Source organism: Grus americana, chromosome 2, assembly GCF_028858705.1.
Source record: "Grus americana isolate bGruAme1 chromosome 2, bGruAme1.mat, whole genome shotgun sequence".
Classification (NCBI taxonomy): Eukaryota; Metazoa; Chordata; class Aves; order Gruiformes; family Gruidae; genus Grus; species Grus americana.
Genome location: NC_072853.1, coordinates 125,907,878 through 125,929,479, shown reverse-complemented (window position 1 = coordinate 125,929,479; position 21,602 = coordinate 125,907,878). Strand labels below are relative to the sequence as shown.

The following is a 21,602-nucleotide window of genomic DNA, read 5'->3' as shown; positions in this document are numbered from 1 at the left end:
AAAGAGCGTATTCTCAGATAAAGTACTTGGATAGACAAAACTGAGAAGGGTAATCCAAAAATCTAGTGCACATAGCATATGGTAAGGCAGCTTAGTAAGAGCGTTTTCTCACTACACAATGAAAGACAGCATCTTATTATGCTGACGGGCAAAAGCAGTAAATGCCAGGTTTCTCATTACATACAGAAGTATTTTTTTCTGACTTAAAACCAAATCTGAGTTGGTAGCGGCAGTCACAAGAGAAAAACACACTGAATATTTCTATTTGACACAATCAACAATACTGAAGAAGGCATTATCACTGATTACATTAGACATGCAGGTAGTAACAGCACTAGGAAAAGCTTCATGCCAGCTGACAGAGCTACACAGGGATTCTAGCATGGGACGTCCACCCCAGGTCTTCGTGGCCCACAGCCAGCACCGACCTCCCTCACCTGGGAAGGGATCCAGCATGTGGTACCTGTGGGGGGGACTACCTGCCCTGGCATCGTACATCCACGTTGGACCGTAGCTGGGCCCCACGCTTTATCTGAGCTGAAGGTTCTTGGTCCAACCTGTCTCTGCAGCAGAGCTCAGGAAAAAGGATACATACCCGAGATAATTTCAGACTTGTTTCTGTTGGAGGGGAGAAAACCTAAAAACATGCAATTCAAGCAGAAGTCCCATTAAGATCGAAGAATGGCTCTTCATCCACTAAAAGAAACCAACGTTCTCAGCCTTTCACGGATGCCATATCCCATAACGATGCGAAGCTTCCACATTTGTAACACTGTGCTTATAAAGTGTTTCAAAAGAAACATTTGCAAATAAGATTTTCCCACTTCAATGGGTCACAAATACATTCTCATTACAAATTTGATCACATCCCTCTCATACAACTGCTGCATGTATCTTTAAATGCATCTATTTCCTGATATTTTAAGATACAAAAAAAATATTACAGAGGGAATCTTGCCTCATTTAAGGGTTACCCTTTCCAAGAAAAACTTCACACTCTCACACTTCCCTTATAAAATAAGAAATGCTACGAAACAGGAAAAAAAAAAAAGTATTTAACTTCAAAAGCTTTAAGTGCTGTGAAACATTAGCTTTCAGTGAGTTGCAAATGGAGAAGTCACCCATTTAGAAAGACTTCAAGTCACAGGTTTAGCCAATTTTTGGAACAACTGATTTTAAAGGAATTAAAAATAGTAAGATGTTACGTAAAGCCTTCAAGAAATGATAGGCTGCAGAATCAAGTAGTCTCCTACTTCTTCTGCCTTATCTCAAAAATTTTAAATTTGAGCAATCTGGGGCCATGAATTTCACTGAAAGTTTTAAGTTTCAATTGGTGCTGTTTTCTAGAACTTCAGGTTTATGGCCGTAATACTTGAATAACAATTTTGTGTATGTTTATGACTATAAATCTGCAGTTAGTTACCTTTTTTTAAAATTTCTGACGCAGTCAGAACAGAAACATTACATAGCATTCTCTCAGATAAAAGAATTTTGAAAAAAAAAAATGTTAGGACACAGTTTATGTCACAAGCTTTTAAAAAGCATGGTTTTCCATCTTAGTCTATTTTACATTAAATATTTGTTTTACATCTTTATGTAAAAGGCATTTGTTTTGAATGGCATCCATTTTAAAAACAACTCTGTTTTAAGAAGAAATGCTAAAATTAGCATGGACATTTCCCAGAATGGATTTTAAAGATTTAAGTATAAGCAAAGTTATTGTCTGCTGCAGATGTTCTCATGAACTCATTCAAGTTTAAACACTGATTCACTTTGAAAAACCGTTACTAGCAGACAGACAATGGGATTGAACAGTTTTGCCTGATTTGGTAGGTTAATATCAGATAATCTAGCCTTACTTGTTAGAAACTGTAATAATTCAAGGGTATGCATATTCAGTACTGCCTTCTACAGAAAGAGTAGCTGCATATTGAAAAACTTACTTTGCTGCATCACCTCCTTCAAAGGTTATTTTCACTTAAGGTTCAGTATTTATATAAAGATCTACTTTAAATTGGCTGCATAAGAAGGGAAGCATAGCTAAAATTAATTTTATGATTCCCTACACATGTATTCCAGTTCCCATGCAGAAATGGCTGAAATTACTGAAGTCTACACTTGTCATAAAGCAACACCTAGATTGTAAAGTTAAATAGATCTAAGTCATCACAAAAGCAGTCTTTTAAGAATGTTTTCCTTACTTTAAAGGAAAATAGAATACCATACAGATTTATACATCATATATAAACTATATATCTTTTAAACAAAAATAAAATCAAAATAGTAATGCTATTGTTATTCTAATGAATTACCTACAATATATGCAAAAATGTTGCCTTAGTTTCAGTATAAATACTACTACTCAGTCCCAACTTAGAAAGATTGTAAAGTTAGATAATGTCATCTTTAGCAAGATAAAACATCCTGTCAACAGCCATTCATCAACTGGGGTATGCAAAAGGGTTCCTTAGCTGTTGAGACCATTCTACAAATAAAATATTAGTAAGTGTCTCAAGGACACTTGTAAGAAGATCTGTTTGTAGAACAATGAGTAGTTTCCCTCAAAGATGAGGACAACAGTGCTATCAAAACTGCTAAATCTTTTTTTTTAAGTTTATACAATTGTTATCTAGCTAAAGAATATGAATTTTGGGGTGCACTAGTCTATGCTTTTTTTTATACTCAGCTCGTTAGGCTATCATCATCAAGAAGTAAAAAAAGAAGAGTCTCTTGTCTCAAATAACTTCACTTCTATTAAACTTCAGGAGTTTACAGTATGTCTTTCCAGTAAATTGCAAGTAATTCAACATGCAAGTAAAAATTTCAGAATTTATAGTAATTTTTAAGTACTGTGTTTGGCAGAATCAGAAGCAACTTCCAAAAAGAATGTTCTAGAAATTACCTCCTGCCTCCAAAACTAAAACCACATCAACACTGAAAATTATGTCCAGTCATTTTGGATGCCCTATTCAGTTTTATGTCTACACCATCAGGTTGCCAACCTTCCCTCTCAAAAGGCAGTCTGAAAAAGTTGTTAGAGCATTTGTTAAGAATTTATCTTTGTGATGAACACCACAAATAATAAAATTAAATAAGTTGAGGACAATTTTTCCTCTCCACACGGAAGTCTGAACATTGCATAAATGAACAGGAACAAGTCCTGAGGAACTTGCCTGTGGACCATATAATGCAGGATTCTCATAGCAAAACATATTGTAACTAAATCACATGTGTGATGAAGGTATAGCAATACAGCCTCATTCCAAAATTCACTTAATCAAGACTGCATTAAAAATTGTATTTGGAAAACATCTTCAATTTTTGTGACTTATAGAGAAGTGCTGAGCACAGCTAACGCTTATTTCTGACCGATAAGGACAAAATAATTTATCCTGCACCAGCTACTAGCAAAACTGGTGCAAATGAACATTCTGTTGATGTTGCATATGATTCAGAGCATGTCTCAAATATCTGACTAGCTGGACTGTAGACACATTTTTGCTAGCTCTCAGTTCAACTCAAACTAAGGATCTTTCCAATTCAGGGATATCACTAGAGAGGAAGAATGACCATCCTAAATAATTTTTGTTTTCAGAAGCAGTTACACATCACATTTTTCTACTCTTTCACCACATAAAAAGATACAACTTCATGAGAAATAGCAATTCAAAATTCTTTTTTCTGTTTCTGTCTTTTCTAGACCATTAAGGGGTCTCTTAAAGGTTCAAGCATTTCATTCTGTAGTTCAAGAACCAGAAGAAACCTGTTCTATAGTGCCTGTCTAAATGAGTATAGCTTATTACAGAACATAAAAACGTAAATACTAACCACAATCTTAAAGTGCCAGCAGCTACAATGTCCTGTTGTATTACTCGTGTTTATCTGCTCCTGTACAACGTGTTTTCTTAAAAGATTTTACAGGAACTATTCATGGGCTTTAGAACATTTGCAATTCAGGTGCATCTGAAAGGTAGAATAACAGTAAATCTGCCACCTGAAAAAAATCTTAGCAGTATGTTCTACTGCAAGCTGCCATGTAAGTTCTCTTAGTTCCCCAAAGCCCAAAACAATTTCTAACTACTCCCAACACAATAAATTGCAAAACACTTGTAGAGCAAGTTTTCCACTTAGATACACAATATTCACTTCTAGAGGGTAAAAAATGCAGGACTATTTGATTAGCTGTCCTGTCAACTAAGATTAACTGAAAAGCACAGCTGTTTTCTTGAAGGAAAAATAAGCCTCTAAACCATCAAGGTATCAGAGATAATAGGGTCACTTGAAATGTAAACACTACTTACACCTGCCACAGGATAGTGTGAGAGTAGAGTAGCTATTAAATCATCTTAACTCTTGAAAGCTGCTTCTTGGATTTATGCCACAGAAAACTAGTCAACTGAGACACACACTCTTGACCTCAGATTGTTTCTGGAACAAGACTACTGTTATGTGTAAACTCCTTATCTTTGCTATGCCTGTAACTGGTCTGCTAAGAATAACAGAACATATCCCTTTTCCCTTAAACTGTATCTAGTAAATGTATCCTCAAATCGTGGTGGAAAACTAACTACACATTTAAAAAGACAGGTCTTGATAATACCGAGCCAAACATATTAACTCAGGTTTAAGAAAGCTTTCCTTAAATGTGGTTCTTAATAGAAAATGCCTTTTATAAGATGGCATGAAATACCTCTGCCATTACTGTTCTTGCCTTACTTCCAAATCCTGCCTTTGTTATTACTCTCATTTATTGCAGCTCAAAGATGCCATCAAGTTAAGAACATTAGGTGCTTTTAAAAATGTTATTTTAAGATGTTATTCCCCTTTCCAGCTCTTCTGTAAACTTGACATTTGTCCTTTCTAAGTAAGGCCTTACAGCTTCAGTAAAGAGCAGTACCTTTATTTAGTACACACACAGTCTGCCCACAATTGCAGTTTACCATCTCTACCCATTTCTCTTTTTACAGGAAGAGTGTTACAAAACAAGTAGCCTGTGCCTAACCTTTCTAACCTAAACACTTTCACTCCGGATATGTACCATGCTTTCCCAGCCACCATAAATAGAATGCAGAGCTTGGGAAGCCCTAACTCCAAGATCTATTTTCTCCTTTAGCATCTGGCCCTCTTTCCATTAATATTTCATCACAAAATTTGCAGAAAATAGAAGCATCCAATACTGACATCACGAAACCTTTGCTCTAGTATTAGTAGCAAAATCCTGCCTTCTACAGCATCAAACCAATCAACATTAGTTTGCACAGGCTTTAAAGCAGTTAAATATCACCTGTCCATGCTGGCTCTTAAAGGTTTGGTGCTTCACATCATAGCTGAAATGAATTAACTGCTTGCTGCCTCTCCTTGAAAATAAATCAACACACACTTCTGGAAAGTTTCCAAATTCCTGGAACTCCTTTTCAAGTCTCCAGAAAAACAAGTTGGAAGACTGGGCTGAAACAGTTTCAGGTCTTAAAACACTTACAATACCTAATGCTTGGCAATAGGTCTTCTTAAGTCTGCAAGAAAATGTTTACGAGTCAGTAATGAAAAATAATACTATCCAGATGGTTTTTACTGCTTGCAGCCAATAATTCCATTTCTCTTCTTGTAAGACTTTAACATCAGAATTAAAAACAAAACCCCAAAATCCCACATACGTACTTTAATCATAATAGCTTGGAAATCTCAGAGCTGTAAGTTCACATAAATTTATGCTCTAAAACACCCTGAATCTAAACAATCTCTTTTGGTCAATCTTAGAGAAGATAGGGATACGAGTCATAAACAACTGTACTTACATACTTTTCTCTTTTGTACAGGAAAGGAAAAACTTCTTGTTCTTACTTAGGAGCAGTTTCCACTGATAAAAGTCAGAATACATGCCATCCCTTCCTTTCCTCGTTCTACCATTTCAAAAAAAAGAACCTGTTTTCTTACAGATATATAAGATACTACAAAATATATGTAATCGCCAAAAATAATTCCTACTTATGTGTGAAAATGTGCGCTTATATGAAGCTTCAGGATCCTGGAATTCCCACTGGAAAACATTTTTCCTGTCAGATACTTCTTATTAGTTATTTGTTTAACCTCTGTATAGCCAGCCCTTTCTTGCATTGAGACACAATGGGTCACTCCAAAGTCAGTGAGTGGTAGCCAAAGGAAAAGTAAGGTTGCATGGCCAAGAGGAAGGTGAGGACAGTGAGATCTCTTCATCTCCTCCTTTCAACAGCTGTCATATTGACTCAATTGCTCATGAAACGTAAGTCTTGGTTCCACTTCAATTTATTCTTTGGCTGTGGGTAAGACAGGGGTATTTTCCACACTCAGCAATACAAGTGCTTGAATTGCCTCAAGGAGCCCGAACCCCCTGTCTTTCCACCCAGTCTCTCGTGTAAGTACAGTGTTGTACTAGCTGAAGTACTCCAGCGAATGTGCTACATAAGAGACTGGGAAAGCGATCTGGCTGCACGTTCCCACATCATTCTTTCTGGTTGAGACATTACAGCTGTTCGTGCTGCTGCATGGCCAACTACTCCAGCTGAATCGCCTGCTTCCCCTTAACCCCCGTCTCACTATAACACACACACATGCTTTTTCTGGGTCACGTCCCGGAGAAAAGCAAGAGAATGAAATGAAGGAGGAGACATCTTAAATCCGCACTGAAGATTTAACTGCAGAAACAGATACAGCAGTAGTTTCACCACAGCTCAACCCTACCTAAATTGGCATTGTTGCAGCCTCCATCGCTGCACCTCTCAGCCTCATACTCACACTTCCTTCCTCCACTCAGCACTGGCACATTGGTGTGGCAAATTTGTTTGGGGTGCTCAACTGCTGAGATCTTTCTTATTAGTTTCTTTTGTCAGGACTGTTACATTTTCTGCTGGCTTAACATACTTAACCATGCTTATGGTACAGTCAGACAAACAAAAGTGTCAGTACAAGACTGAAAGCAGTAACAGACTGAAGGGAAGAGAGCAGGAGTATGACTGCAACAGCAGCAAACAACTTTAATCACTGTAAACTCTCTCTTGTTATACTACAGCATGAGAAAATGTGACAGCAACCTAAATCAACTTTTCTCAGCTACAAACTTCTGCTATAGTGGCTCTCCGGTGTTCTGAAGCAGTACGAGTCAGTACTGTCAGGAAACACTACTTAGTGAATCTACTGATAGTTTTCTAGCATTTTGCAAATGTTAATTATGCTGCAGAGCATTCTATGTAAAAGGTGAATAAATAAGACTTTAACACCACATCTCCCTAGTTTTTTCTTCTGGCTTCACTAAAAAGCACCCATGAATCTTCATCCCAATCTACTTCCTTTTCAAGCCACTAAGAAACTGTATCTTAGATGAAGTATGTAATTTTGCTATATGAAACTAACTCAATGCCATTTTTGCTGCTAAATTCAGGATCCTGAGTCAAATCATGAAGACTAATAGGACTCTATAATGTTTTAACTGACTGCAGATTGTGGAACATACAGTTTACCACGGAACTGGAAGCACTATTACATGTTTAGACTCTCAGTATTTAAAGTGCATGACCACACTCACAAGGATACTTAACTTTCAGAAAACAAAACAAACATCTCCCTCATGGCCACTATTCCCTGAGTTTTGATTCTGCAGAACTTGACATCATTCATGCTGGGAAATTACTTACTGACAGACATAATTTTTTCAAACTTACATTCTCTGAAGCTTTCCAAGGAAAGCTTGCTTCTTAATTTATTTTTTTTTCCCCCTTCCTGTGACAGATTTGAATAACAGTGAGTATTTATTAGCATGCACAGAGACAAAAAACAGCACAGGTCATCTGCCGTTCACTGGTTTTATTCCTAGAATTTCATCGTGGCCATAAAATTCTGATTCCTGGTTGCACTTGAAGGAAAATAGATCTTTTATCTGAAGGCAAGAAACGCATGTTGAGCAAACAAAGCCACTGCATACTTACTCTCTAGTTCTTCTTTCTCAAAGTTTGTATTGATAGTAGAGCTGATTTTGCCCATATCCACAACGGCTTCTTCATCATGACCCTGAAGAAATGAGACATAAGTTTAAGTTAAAACTAAATAGAACTAGTTTTGGGGTTTTTTCTAAATTCCTAAGTATGTATTGCAGTTCTGAAGCTGTTTGACAAAGTTTTCTAAAACAACACATTTTCACCTCTTGGAAACTGAAAATATCACTGAAAATCTACCCATCAATTCTTCAAGAAAACATTACCCTGTACTGAAGGAAAAACAGAGTAAATCAACAGATATGCTAAATACCACGCAATTTCCTTTTGCAATGGTCTTGATTTCATCATATCAATGATCAGGATGTACATTTCAGGAGTGCAATGTTCTTTTAGTTTTACATTCAACAGCAAAGAATCTACTTCATTAAAATAACTGGCAAATTCATTAAAAGGTACATTAGTTAACATTCAGAGATCTTGAACCCATTTGCTTAAGGAAGGAACAATCCCTGTGTGAGATTTTCCAGCACAAATAAGAAGCTTTTGGGAACCAAAGGTTATACAAAGGGGTGGCAAAAGAATGAAGTTAGACAACTTAAGGGTCTTTCCTAGACCAACAATTTTGGAAAGATGAAAATAACTGTTCCACTCCAGTTTCAATGGACAGCTTGTTAACCACACCCCTATCTAATTCACATTTTTAATGCACAAAGTTAGAAAACTGCAGTTGCGAGACGATCTGTTCAGATTCCATTACTACTGAAACCATACCACTCAATGCAAAAAAACACAGTATTTGAAACAGATACAGGCTCAAGAACAAGGCTTAGCTCTGAACATGTCCTCTAATCATATTTAGCACACATCATTAAAGCAGACCTTTAAACAGTGCCTTTTGCTCGATCTTAACAAAAATAAACCTTAAAATAACTGAGCAGTAGAATTCTCATAATGTCATCTCAGACTTGACATCAAAACAATATTAAAGTTGCCTTTTTCCAAATGTTTGCATTCCTTAGAATACAGTCCATTTTAACAGCTCAGAAATGACAGCCTCCTGGTCAAACTGGTTCTCTAAAGAACTGCTGCCTACCCTAAGGGTAACGCTTTACTGTCTAACTGCTCAAGAATTCTGTCCCTGCTTTCTGCTCCCTTGGGCACACTTTTCCTTAAGTCAGATCTATCAATCATGAAGTCAGATATAAAGAGCTGATGCAATGGATTTTTATTTAAAAAAAAAAAAAAACAAACACCCACCACACCACTTAATTAGTTTTCCATTGGATCAGTTCACCAAACTGACTTTTCTTGTGGCCGTATGACAGCAAGATCCACCACAAATCAATCTGTTTGATCACTGCTTCTAGCAGCAGCCCACTGGTGCCTTTACATCGATCAACACGGGATCTGTAATAACGGTTTCATGAGGAAAAAACGTAAGCCTAAATCAGAGTTCCCAGTTCCTGTAAGACCCCTAACAGTGTTGACATTCACCTAAACTTTGATCTTAGAATTTCTCTATAGTATAATGCTTTATATATAGAACAGGTTGGTCTCACGGGTAAGTGACAAGGCTGAAAAACAACATACTTGTGTAACAGCTACAAGCTAAAACATACTGTAGCAGCCCCCACCAAAAAAAAAAAATTTGAACACATAATTCCTTAGTCTTAATAAAATAGATATTTATTATAGTGTATGGTGCACACATCCGCACAAAAAAATCCAAGTCTTTGTTTGACTATTGAGGAAAGTAGATTGAAGAATATGAAGATGACAAATGGCACATATATGGGGGGGGAATCAGATGAGGTTTAAGAAAAGGTTAAAAGCCATTAGACCACATAAGAAATAAAAAGCAGCTGGCACTATGTAAATAAGCAAGAAACAAAGAAGAAAAAAAAAAAGAGCGGCACATGGCAGAAAAAACATCTGAAAACTAAATAAAGGTAGGTTCTGAGTTGTGTCCCTAAGAATGGGGTTTTCAAGAAAGGCATTACACAGTGACATCACTTTGTCACTACTGCTGCATTGCAAAAGTAGACTTTTGCATACAGGTTAGAAAAATCAAAACTCCTGCACACTCCAGACAGCTACAATTAAAAAATTCAGGTGATTAAACCAAAGTTGTATCTGATGGACAAATTGTGAAAATGTGATTCTATTAATAAAGTAGTGGCAGAAATTTAGAAAGTGTAGTGGTAATAAGACTGGAGGGGGGGGGCAGGGGGGGAAGTAGTACATTCCTGTCTCCTACACACCAAAACACATTTAAAGAGCTCTCTAGAAGATGCCTTCTGTCATCTCTCCGATAATCATTCCGGAGGTAGGGAAAAACACAGTTGCAAAGTGAGTCTTGGCTCTTATCTTTACCGAAGATGGGGCTCTTATCTTTACCGAAGATGGATTTTCCACACAGGTCAGGAGAAGGAAAAAAAAAAAAAAAAAAAGAAGATTAACATGCATACACCCAATAGCAGAAAGAGGTCTCTAAGCAGCAGCATTAAAAAGCTTAAGTCAACAATCTTCTGAGGCACCAAATAAGTACAGCAAAACATTTAATGCATTGGTAAGGAGCAGTCAAGCATACCTACTTTCCAATTTATCTCAGTGACACAGAAATAGAAAATTATAGGACCATAGTATGCTCCAGTTCACAGAAACAGATATACACACAAATCCTGCACATTACCAGAAAACTCAAAATAGAGACAGAAATAGCCGAAGTATTACAAATCCCCTGAATTATCTTACATGTCTTATGAGAGAGGAAACCCTAATAATAGGAAAACTGCTATCAAAACCTCTTCCACAATTACCTTCGTAGTTACAGCCACAAACTGCTGAAATACCCTGTATCACATGTGCACACCCCCACCCCAAGTCCTTTTAGGACACTTGGAAGCTTGCCAAACACCAAGTTTTTGAGTGATAAAAGGAAGACAAAGGGTTTCTCCAGATTATACAACCTACTGCATACTGGTAGAAAATTACATACACACTGCGGAAAATACACATACAAGAAAAGATTTTTATCTCCAAGTAACATTTTGAAACTGTACTTGCTATATGACTTATACCATGTTATTAATATTTATCACCCTTTGCTTTAGTAACAGAGGTATTTTGTCAACCTTATGCATACAGAAACAGCCTTCAAAACCACGTCATGTGAAAGTAACATGTCTTTGGAGATTAGATTACAGAAAGGCATGCATGCCCTTGCAAACCGTTCTATCACTATCTCAAAGTACTCAACATATGCAAAGACTCTTCCAAGAATAAACCATTAGCAACCACAAATATCATACATGAAGAAAGCTTATCATTTACAGTCTTTGTTTAGGAAAACACAAAGCATCATTTTAACAGAATCGTTTGTGATGCCAATAGTAAATCCCACCATAAGATACTTTTGCCTTAGGTCAAGTAAAAAACCCCCAAATACTCAAATACGTTATAAAACTAATTCCAAGCTACAACCTTTTTTTCCTTGCTAAAAATAAAGTCTGTAGGGCATAGGTTTCCAGTAATTCTAGAAGATCTATCATGTCAGCGTAAGGCACAAAAGTGAGAGAAAACTGTTACAGTTGCTGAATCAAAACACATTCCTATCTAGTTATCTCTACTTTCTGAAGTTTTCACATACATAAACAAAGAGAGGTGGGATTGTTTAAAACTCATCAACTTCCCTTTTTAGGCACAGAGAATGACTTCATCTTAAAGCAAGCATTCCTCTGCAGTTTACCATTCGTTTCATGTGAAACTTTATGTACAATAATCCCACAGACGCCCAAAAAACAGCTGATGAAGATGAGCCAAAGTAAAATTTAAGACTAACTTGGCATATATGTAACTTCTCTTTTCAGTCAAGAGACAGAACAATTGAGAAGGGAAAAAAACCCAACTGTCCTGGTTTTGGCTGGGATAGAGTTAATTTTCTTCCCAGTAGCTGGAATAGCGCTGTGGGGTTTTTGGGTTTAGTATGAAAATAATGTTGATAACACACTGATGTTTTAGTTCTTGCTAAGCAGTGTTTACAATTAAGTCAAGGACTTATCAGCTTCCCAGGAGGCATGAGCCTTCCCAAGGAGGTGCACCAGAAGCTGGGAAGGGGCAGAGACAGCACAGCTGACCCAAACTGGCCAAATGACACATCCATACCACATGATGTCATGTATATAAGCTGGGGGGAGTTGGCCTGGGGGTGGCGATCGCTGCTCGGGGACAGGCTGGGTATTGGTCAGCAGGTGGCGAGCTACTGCATTGTGCATCACTTGGTTTGTATATTCTATTATTATTATTATTATTATTCTCTTCCTCTGCTGTCCTATTAAACCATCTTTATCTCAACTCACAAGTTTTACGAGCAGCTGCATGGTGCTTCGTTGCCAGCTGGGGTTAAACCACGACGACAACAACACAAGCAACAACCAAGGTGCCCCAGGGAGAGATTAAGCCTTCACATTTGGTTTCTTTTTTCACAAAGAGATGGTCATTTATAAAAACAGAACAAAGCCAGAGTACTTCAAGAAAAAAAATCCTAGTACATCGTATTAAAATAAATTAAGTGTACTTTTTCCTAACACCAAATTTGTGGATACTCACAAATGTACTGTAGAAACAACCTTCCAGTAAAACCTTCATATTCAAACACAGGTGCCTACATATATTACATCTTCTCAGCCTTCCAACTTTCCCCAGCATGAAAATGAAAACCCTTTTCAGCTGTTGTAGATCAGACAAGACTTTCAAATACACTTTGCTCTAGCAGAATCTCAGTAGGATTCCTCTTGCCACCTCTGATCTTCAAATGTCTTTTCTCAGTCCAGGAGAAAGGAGTAATTCCCCTTTCATTGCAGACAAGTATCCAGAAAGTGTTTACACTTTATTTACCTTCTCAAACATTTGTCTTCATTTAGTACGGTACACTTTTCACATCTAAAGTATCAACTCTACATGTTTTTTAAAAGTAGTATTTTAAAAATAAAAAGTCAATCCTAAATTGCGTGAATCATTAAGGAAAGCACTCGAGTTTGCAAGAATTAAGCTGTCAACCTCCAGCAGCATGTGTTAGTTACTGTGTGGTGGACTGGCACAAATATGACGCACAGAATATTAAATCTAAAGGAAACTTTCCACTATCATCTGTACAAGCTCTTCTCACCATGCAACTCGCCCAACGTTATGCAGTCACATACACATGACAGACTTCAGATGGGCACACTGCCAAAGTGCATTACTAAATAACCATGTCCAAGAGATACAACTTGCTAGCAACACATATTTAATGTACTTGAAATGTAGTTAAATCAATTCATTCTGGTGATAGACATCATACAAATGGCTGATACAGTTAACTGTAAAACTTTGAAATCTAAGAGTAATACAGTAATTGTGATGAGAATAATTGGAGCTTACCATTTAAAACCATTACTTAGCTAAGTCAATGTTCATATGCTCCATTTACATCCCTTCAGTCCAAAGTTCTTCCCCAACAGAGCCGAGAAACTACTTGCAGCACCAGAAGAGAGCCCTAGTCTTCATGGGAATAAGTAGGGTACAGGAGAGGACGCACACACAAAAACCCACCACACCACTCAAAGAAAAAAAAAAAGGGGGGGGGATTACCACTTTCATGCTACAAAGAACCTTCACTGTGGCATTTATTCAATCAGGTGCAAATGCAAAAAAAAAAACCAAACCCCAAACAACAGGGCGGGGGGGAGGAGGTGTCATATCTATTTTTTCACTTAGACATCTGTCCCTGGCCAAGAGCTTAAAACTTCTAATTTTGATACTATTCCACTACAACTGCCTTCACCACCACAGCGAAACTACATAATGCTTTATGACTGTAATTATATCCCATTCTCTCTGGCTTTAACAGAAGGCAAACACTTCCCCCCTCCTTCCCACAAGGACCCATGGATACATCTCTGCCTTTGTATAGGCACCAGATCTGGCAGATGTGATGGAGCTCTTAGGCTGGAATGTGGCACCAACACACCATTCCTCTCAAAACACAAGCACACACTACTTACACACGCAACTGGTAAACTTATATATGCTACCGTAGATTTACGTACTAAGATCAACAGCATATGAGAATTTTTGCATAGTGTATTTTATTCTACATACTTTGCTCTTCATTCTTTCATCATCAGTACACAGGAGCAGTTAAGGTCGTCCAACCCTGCATGCTGTCTCCAAGAGGATACAACAGTAGAGGCCTACAGCACCTTCCCAATAAACTTACAAATCAGTGCAAACAGAATTCGAAATGGTGCCTTGACCTTGACCTAGGAAGCATAGTGCAAGCAGGAGTTTTGTTGTATCATCAGCCCTCACTTTGTTGGATCTGCATTCAGAAGACAGATACGATAGCCATCAAGGCTCCAGTAACAAAACAACAACAACAAAAAAAAAAAATTTACCAACATTGCTCTGCTTGAAAAATAGAAGTTTAGCTGGAAAAAAAGAAATGAAAACGTTCATTTTGACCACACATCTCAAAGACAACTAAAGAGGAACTACAAAACCTAATTTTGCAACTGTTCTCCAGATATGTGTATGCCCACATATAAAATATTTAAAACCTGGCCTTTTTTTATAGATAAGATACAAACTCATTTGTTTTATCACACAGCTACTGAAACATATTGTTCAGAATAATTAAGAACCAGTAGGGGTAATTCATGATTCATTTTCATAGCAGCATTTCCAAAGTAGTTTGTTTCAGAAGCCCGCATTTCTGTTCCAAGCACACTTAATACTCCACATAGTCAGGAAATAAAATACATCTCCATTTTATAGAATGCACATACAGCCTCTTCACTACCCATTCAATCTCCCAGAACTGCAAGTTAATAAACACTAATACTTCGGGGGGGAGGAAGAAATAATCAGACAAGCCTAGCGTTATGTCCTAATTTTGTAGGACTACAAGTCCAGCAGTGACAGCAACCCTGGAAGTGAAGTGATAAGAAACAAATACTAGTATATTTGTTAATGTAATCTGTGACTACTGTACGCAGAGTTGAATGACGATCATTCTACCTCTGGCAATCATCAAGCACTAGGTCTATGCTACAGTTCTCCCACTGCTACCCATACAGAGCATCGAGTAGCCTTAGTTATGAGTGAGTAGATCAGGAAGGGCTTTTTGACATGGTTCACCTGCAGGAACAACTAACAACAGCACTTGGTGAGTTTGAAATACGTTGTTTTACTTCTCTCTCAAATTGTTTCTGCTTTTAAACCAGAGGTAAGATGAGCCTATGGTGGGCAGGCAGGCAGGCATCTCCAGTTGCTGCCTCCTTGAAGGACAGCCAGGATATGAAAAAACCCCAAAGTTCTTTCTAAACAGTAGTAAGTGAAGGTACTATTCAGCCTATTAAACAGCCTTTAGCTGAACTGCACAGTCTCATAAATGCATTTGAAGTAAGTTCTTTGGGCACAGCCTTAGTTTACACAGCAATACTGTATCTTCAGAAGTTGCCAAAGTGATGAAACACTACCAGTTCTAAATCAAGCACATCAACCTAACAGCCAAGGGAAAAAGCACCAAATATAAATTGGCCCTGTCTTATTCTGTCAGCATACAATTTTTAGCTGGCCTTGCCCTCTAAATATATACGGATGAGAGTAAAATTAATAATAATTCACGAACAGAACACTTGCCAGGTTTAAAATAGGAAGCATACCATACTGATGGCTTCCCCCTTGGTTGTATTTGCTATGGTCTCATTTGCACAGGAACAGCTGCTTTCCAGATTTTTTTCTGCCCCCCTACTATTATAGCAGTGGATATTGTTCAAGCACTACAGGAAAGACTCCAGTAGAGCTGCAAGAGTTTTGGTGTTGCTGCCTCCCCCGCATCTTTTCCTGTGAATTTTATCTGTGGTTACACAATTACTATTTCACACAACCAGCCTCACGTATAAATAAGATCCCTCCTAATCAAAACAATACTCAGAGCCTCACAGGAAGATTTGACACTTAAGATTTCACTAAGACCATAGCTATAACGAAAGAGGTTAGGAATACTTAGAGAAGTTTTTCTAGCCTACTAATCCTCTAATTAACTGTTCAGCTTACCCTACTAAATATGTCTGACCAATCTGCTTCTAGAAAACTTACAAAAAACCCACAGGAGCTATACAAACCATGTTCGGATAAGTATGTCCAATACACATCAACAGACTTCAATAAAACTCTCCAGAAGTTGCATTTTATTTTTACTTTTCCAAAACTGTATACGGAGGGGCAGTAAAGACAGACATGTACAAGTGCTACTTAAAAACAAAACAAAAACAAAAAACCCACCCTAACAAACCACACCATCACACAACAACAAAACCCTCACCACACTTCAAAAAAAGCAGTTCTAAACATGTTAATGTTTTGCTTCCTGCACAGTTGAACATTTAATGTTTATAAATAAATTTATTTCCATGGTTCTAGCGGGCATTACTCTGGCCACTGTCACGCTGAGCACCACTATCTGCAAGGCAAGCCATGTCCCAGACAAATCAGACACATTTTTGGATAGTAAACAAAGTGCTTGTCTTAATCAGAACACAAAATTAAATTGGGAGAAAAAAGTCAGAAAGAAAAGGAAGCACAAGCACTGACAAGAGACTGGTCACAGTAGTGACTGGCCATAAGCTACAGCACACTGTGGCAATTTGTAAAAACAAACAAAAAAACCCCAACAAATTGGGTCAGAAAAAACACCAAAAAAAAGGGTGGCTTGATTAATAACATTAAGGTATGACTAAAATGCAAGAGAATATTCGATTAAAATTAGAAGCCCGTTTGAATTCAACCCGAGTGTTCTGGAAGCCAGAAAATTTACCACCATACATAAAGTTAGCAAATAATGTCACCGATCCAACACAAGATATCGAGTTGCATATCTAACATTACAGTGGTCGTTTTACAAAGTTGCACTTTATCACTGCGTCACAGCACTAAATTTCATTCAAAAAATTCATAGCTCCATTCACTTCAATTTCTGAAATTACAGTTAGAAAAAACAGTAGTACAATCTTTATAATTAGTCACCTCAGATCTTTGTCTAGTCTTCTAGGCATATGCATGCCTGATAAAGAGTTCTGCGTCCAGAGCTGAAGGTAGCGCCACAACGAAAACGAAAAAAATTGATCACTGTACTACAGAGACCCTAACAAACAATACCACTGCAATCAGATGCATTTTAACATGTCTAAATGAAACTTTTTCGTCTTACGCTCACACAAGGAAATAGAAAATTTAGTGGTCATCTTATAAAATTTATATAAAACAATTCAGGGGTCTTTAAAGCTGTGATAAAGACTATCCATACAAGAGCTAAGCAATAGCTTGTAACACTGATAGTAGAGGTTCACTGCTTCATTGTAGAAATCCCCACAGAGTTTCGTAGCTATGCCACTTAAGCCTGAAGAAAACACTATCTCCGTGAACATTTTACTTCTGTTACACAGCTCATTAAGTTCACTTTTTTTTTTCCATCAAAAGTAACTCAATAGGCTATTTCAAGATTCTTTACCAGAAACTTCCCTGCTATACTTGCACAGAATTACTCAAAGCCACAGCTGATAACCTTCAAATTAAGAAAAGCCAACACAAAGCAAACGGGGGAAAAAAAAGGAAAAAACCCACCCCACACTCAACCACTCTCAAAATCTGGTAGTATACTCTCATAACCGTAAAAACACATTTTCTTTCTGAATTAAGCCAGTTACTATGATTAAGCAATTCTAACTACACAGAAAATGTCTTCCCTAATACAGAAATCTCTCCTTCAAGTATTATTTCTATCACCAGATCTTTCAAAAATTTCCTCCACAACTAGTGAGCCTAAGGCAGCACACCATTCTGAGACACAGTTGCTAAATATCAGTTGCATCAAAGCCCGTTTGAACCATTAAGTTCTACAGCCGCTATTTACATACAGGTTGCATTTTCTTCCCTGGACGAGCTTCTTCCATGCTGATGTGCAAAAGCGGAGATTGCCCTTGCACGAGACCCTGTAACGAATCTCCCAAGAGATCAGAGACTGCGCATACATGACTGCTTTAGCTCGCTCTGCTTGACACAGATGTACTCCGGGAAATTGCTCCCCAGCCCTGCAGCCAATCACTCCCTCGCGAGTCTCTCATCTCCCAGGCCACCGATTACAGCTACCGCAGGGTCGCACAAGAACAGAATGGGCAAGATGGCATACCTTCAATTCCAGCTCAGAGAATACCAAAAAAGGAACTGAAACAGGGCTTGAGACTTAACATTTTCTGCATCAACAGCAGCTAAGAACAGCTCCAAGGTTATACTTTTGCTCTGATCCAAGACTTCATTAGCACTACAGAATGAAAGCACATTTGTACATTGGGTCCTAGAACAGAACAACCCAGAAGTCAAACATCTGCTAAGTGTGTTTATAGCTGTATTACTGACCTTTCGCTGAATACTCATTCCAAAGCAGGTTGGTTGGGGTTTTTTTGGGCTTTGGGGGTTTTTTTTTGTTGGGGTTTTTTTTGGTTTTTTTTTTTTACATAAGCCATATATTCTTGTTCAGCAAAATAAACCAGGGCTTGCTAAAAAAAAATCCTTTTTTTTTTTCTCCTGTTGAAGAGGTAAAAAAAGCCATGCTGTTAGCTGCAATTAATTTCATGTCTCCTTCCACAGTAAGATGGCTCTCTGTTTCAAGTACGACATGAGTAGCTATACTTTATCCTTGCTCAAGCCAACCTCAGAAAGATGCAACTTCCACTCTAGAAGATCAAATTCAGAGCTTCATTTCACTCTTCCCCTCTTCATCACTGACATACTTTAATCTCCTTGTCTCATCATATAGCACGTAGGAAAATTGGCTCTTTAAGGCATTACCCATAACTTAACCTTCACGACATGACACTGCCTTCCTTGTTCTTTTCTCTTCTTTCATTCCTACTTCTTGGATGACAAGAGCTCTAGCAATGAAGCTGGACTGGTGCCACCCCAACCAACAAACAAACGAACAACTTGGACAAAACAAAACAAATAACCTACTGTTCATAAACTTAGGGCAAATACCACCAGCCAAAGAAACATACTGTGCAACTGTGAATATGGTATTTACCACCTAGTAGTTCAAAAATCAGACAACCACATTCAGTTTCCCTCACCGCCTTTCTCAGTCCAGAAAACTCTCTAACCTTAGACTAACAAAAGTATTCTCAGATAGTGCTGACAAGAGAGTTTAAAAGTAGTTTGTTTCCACTCTGTAAATAGATGTTCACTCTAACCTGTGTGAATCTTTTCACTTCCAAGCTATCAAGGCCTCTCTGCTGCTATATGTAAATGACTGTAAACTAAATTATTCATATAGGAAGAACAAAGTTAAACAAAAATATCACATATCCTAACTCTTAGTAATCTTTTCTCAACTGAGCATCCTAAACCAAACCTATTCTTTTCCTAATGCAGAGCACAGATTCATACAGTTCTTCAGCTATCCAGATGAATACTGAAACTGGTACGCTGAACTGTGTTCTGGTGGCTATCCCACACCTTAATGCAGTCTTCCTTAGCATAAATCCATACTAGAAGTACTTCAATTTCTAAAAGGACAAAAGTCGGTTTGTTTAGGCTTGGGGTGTGTCTGTGTGTGAAGGGGAAGAGGCTGTCAATCCCTTTGGGACAGGAGTGGGGGGGCGGGCATGCCTGGGAATCCCACTTTTTTTTTTTTTTTTGTAAGTTTTAGAAAGAATACTTACTTGGTTTGGAAACTTTAAAAAAAAAACAACAACCACCTCTCTGAAGCAGTTTGTTGAAATCTCTTTCTAGTCTGTAGTTGGCAAATCCTGGTTAATAATCACTCTTTCTTGTAACAAAACACTCAGAAGCTCTATTCATTTTAAAAAAAATAGAAAGGAAAGAACATGCACATATAGAGCCAAGCTGAGAAATCCAACATTCTCAAATATAAACAAGGGTTGTTTTTTTTCAAACAGATGGAAGATTTTGTCTTTTAAGTCCCATACCAAAATACTTTGTGGATAAACGTCTGCTCCTACCTAAGAATAAATACCAGGGAAGAGCTTCTCATTAGATGGAGAACAACACAGCAACTTCAAACTGCAACTGTCTCAACATGCTTAACTACAGAAGTATTCTAAAACAAACTGTAGGCAAATATATTCAAAATTATCACATCCTTGAACATGTTCAGTGACAACACTATGAGAACTCAGAGCAAAACTATTTGTGCTGCAGCAGTATTTCAACCATATGCTTGGTGCTGCAAAAGAATCTTTATGAAGTGTATGAGGGTGTTTGGGGTTTGTTTTGTTTTTAAAGAAAAAGAAACAGAAGTAGCTATTATGAAATATCAATCTTCCCTTCTTAATTTTCACTTTTATACCCCTTTCAAGTTCCACTTATTTGAGCTTATCTCTGGCTATAAAAGCACGTTTTTGGAAAGACAGGTCCAAAAAAAAAATGTATCTATTCTCCAGACAGAAAAGAAAGACTTCATCTGAGCTCTCAGATCTTTGGAAAACTTGTTAATCTTTTCACAAGCAATACATAGTCCATGATTTTCTTGTAAGCAGTACAGGCTTCCATTAAAAATTCCCTCAAAATTAACTAAATTGGACTAATTCCAAAACCTCTGTTAGCCATGGGGTGGAATGCAGAAACGTTTACAACGGATTAGAAGAGTAATTTTCATGTCACTTGTTATGACTAGTTTCTGGATCAATCTGTAAAAATATCCCCATCACATCTTACAGCAACACTAGTGCTAACAGACCAGCAAGCTGCACTTATGACTACAGCCACAAGCTCTTCTTTCCTACCCTCCAAACTTTGCTTTTAAAATGAGAGAACAGTTATGATCCCCATCTGCCACGAAGTGCCGTAAACTGCCTTATTGCGGGGTCTGCAGAGTCTCTAGCAGGCAGAGCTGTGCTTTATCTGCCATTCTGAGATAGCAGGACACGAGCATGTTTTTATTTAACATAGCTGTGGTGGGCAGGACTGTGCTTTCAGCAGGATTTACCACATGAGCTCAAGCCCAGCGCTATCAGACCTCACCAGATAGGAACAAAAAGAAACCGAGTGCTCATTTGCTTGCAAAGAGGCCATACTGACATACCCACACATCTAGCCCCGTAAATTGGTAAATCTGGTATGAGGTTTCTATTGATATTTTAAAATCCTGTTTCAGGAGGTGGAGCGTTAGAGTTGCATCTATAATCCAAACTTAACCCTTCCTTATATGAACAAGTTATACAAAATGAACACGACAATCTCTTCTAATGTTGCAGTCCAAAAAAAACCAACCCAGTTCACTGCTACCTTTTCTCATGTATCTGAAAGGATAGAATCCATCAAACTCAAAGCATCTCTCTTTAGGAAATAATATAAAACAAACAAGAAACACTTACCCATGAGATAATAAGACAATACTTGTAAATGAGGTTTTACTTCAGACTGGGGGGGTGTTGGCACAGAAGAGTCGGGAGGGGAGACAAGGTACTAGGGGATTAAGATAATGCAGGAGCAAGCTGTATGACACAAACTGTAAAACTTTTGTATGTCAAATACCACTACAGATTGTTTTGTTCAGCTTATTAAACGGGGAACCTA

General features: G+C 37.8%; 1 protein-coding gene across 10 annotated transcripts in view; it reads right to left on the bottom strand.

Annotated features, from left to right (window-relative positions):
* Positions 1-21,602, bottom strand: part of SLC4A7 (solute carrier family 4 member 7) — a 101,295-nt gene that overhangs the window by 54,444 nt on the left and 25,249 nt on the right. For 7 of the 10 annotated variants that reach the window (XM_054814700.1, XM_054814696.1, XM_054814699.1 and 4 more), the window contains exons 1-2: positions 12,576-12,703; positions 7,959-8,040 (exon numbers count right to left, since the gene is read on the bottom strand). In XM_054814700.1, coding sequence (XP_054670675.1) covers positions 7,959-8,040; positions 12,576-12,674 — 181 coding nt within the window. In that variant the 5' untranslated portion in view covers positions 12,675-12,703. Of the gene's footprint in view, positions 1-7,958; positions 8,041-12,575; positions 12,704-17,926; positions 18,077-21,602 lie in introns of those variants that run through there. The other 3 variants (XM_054814698.1, XM_054814703.1, XM_054814697.1) reach the window with 3 other exon arrangements.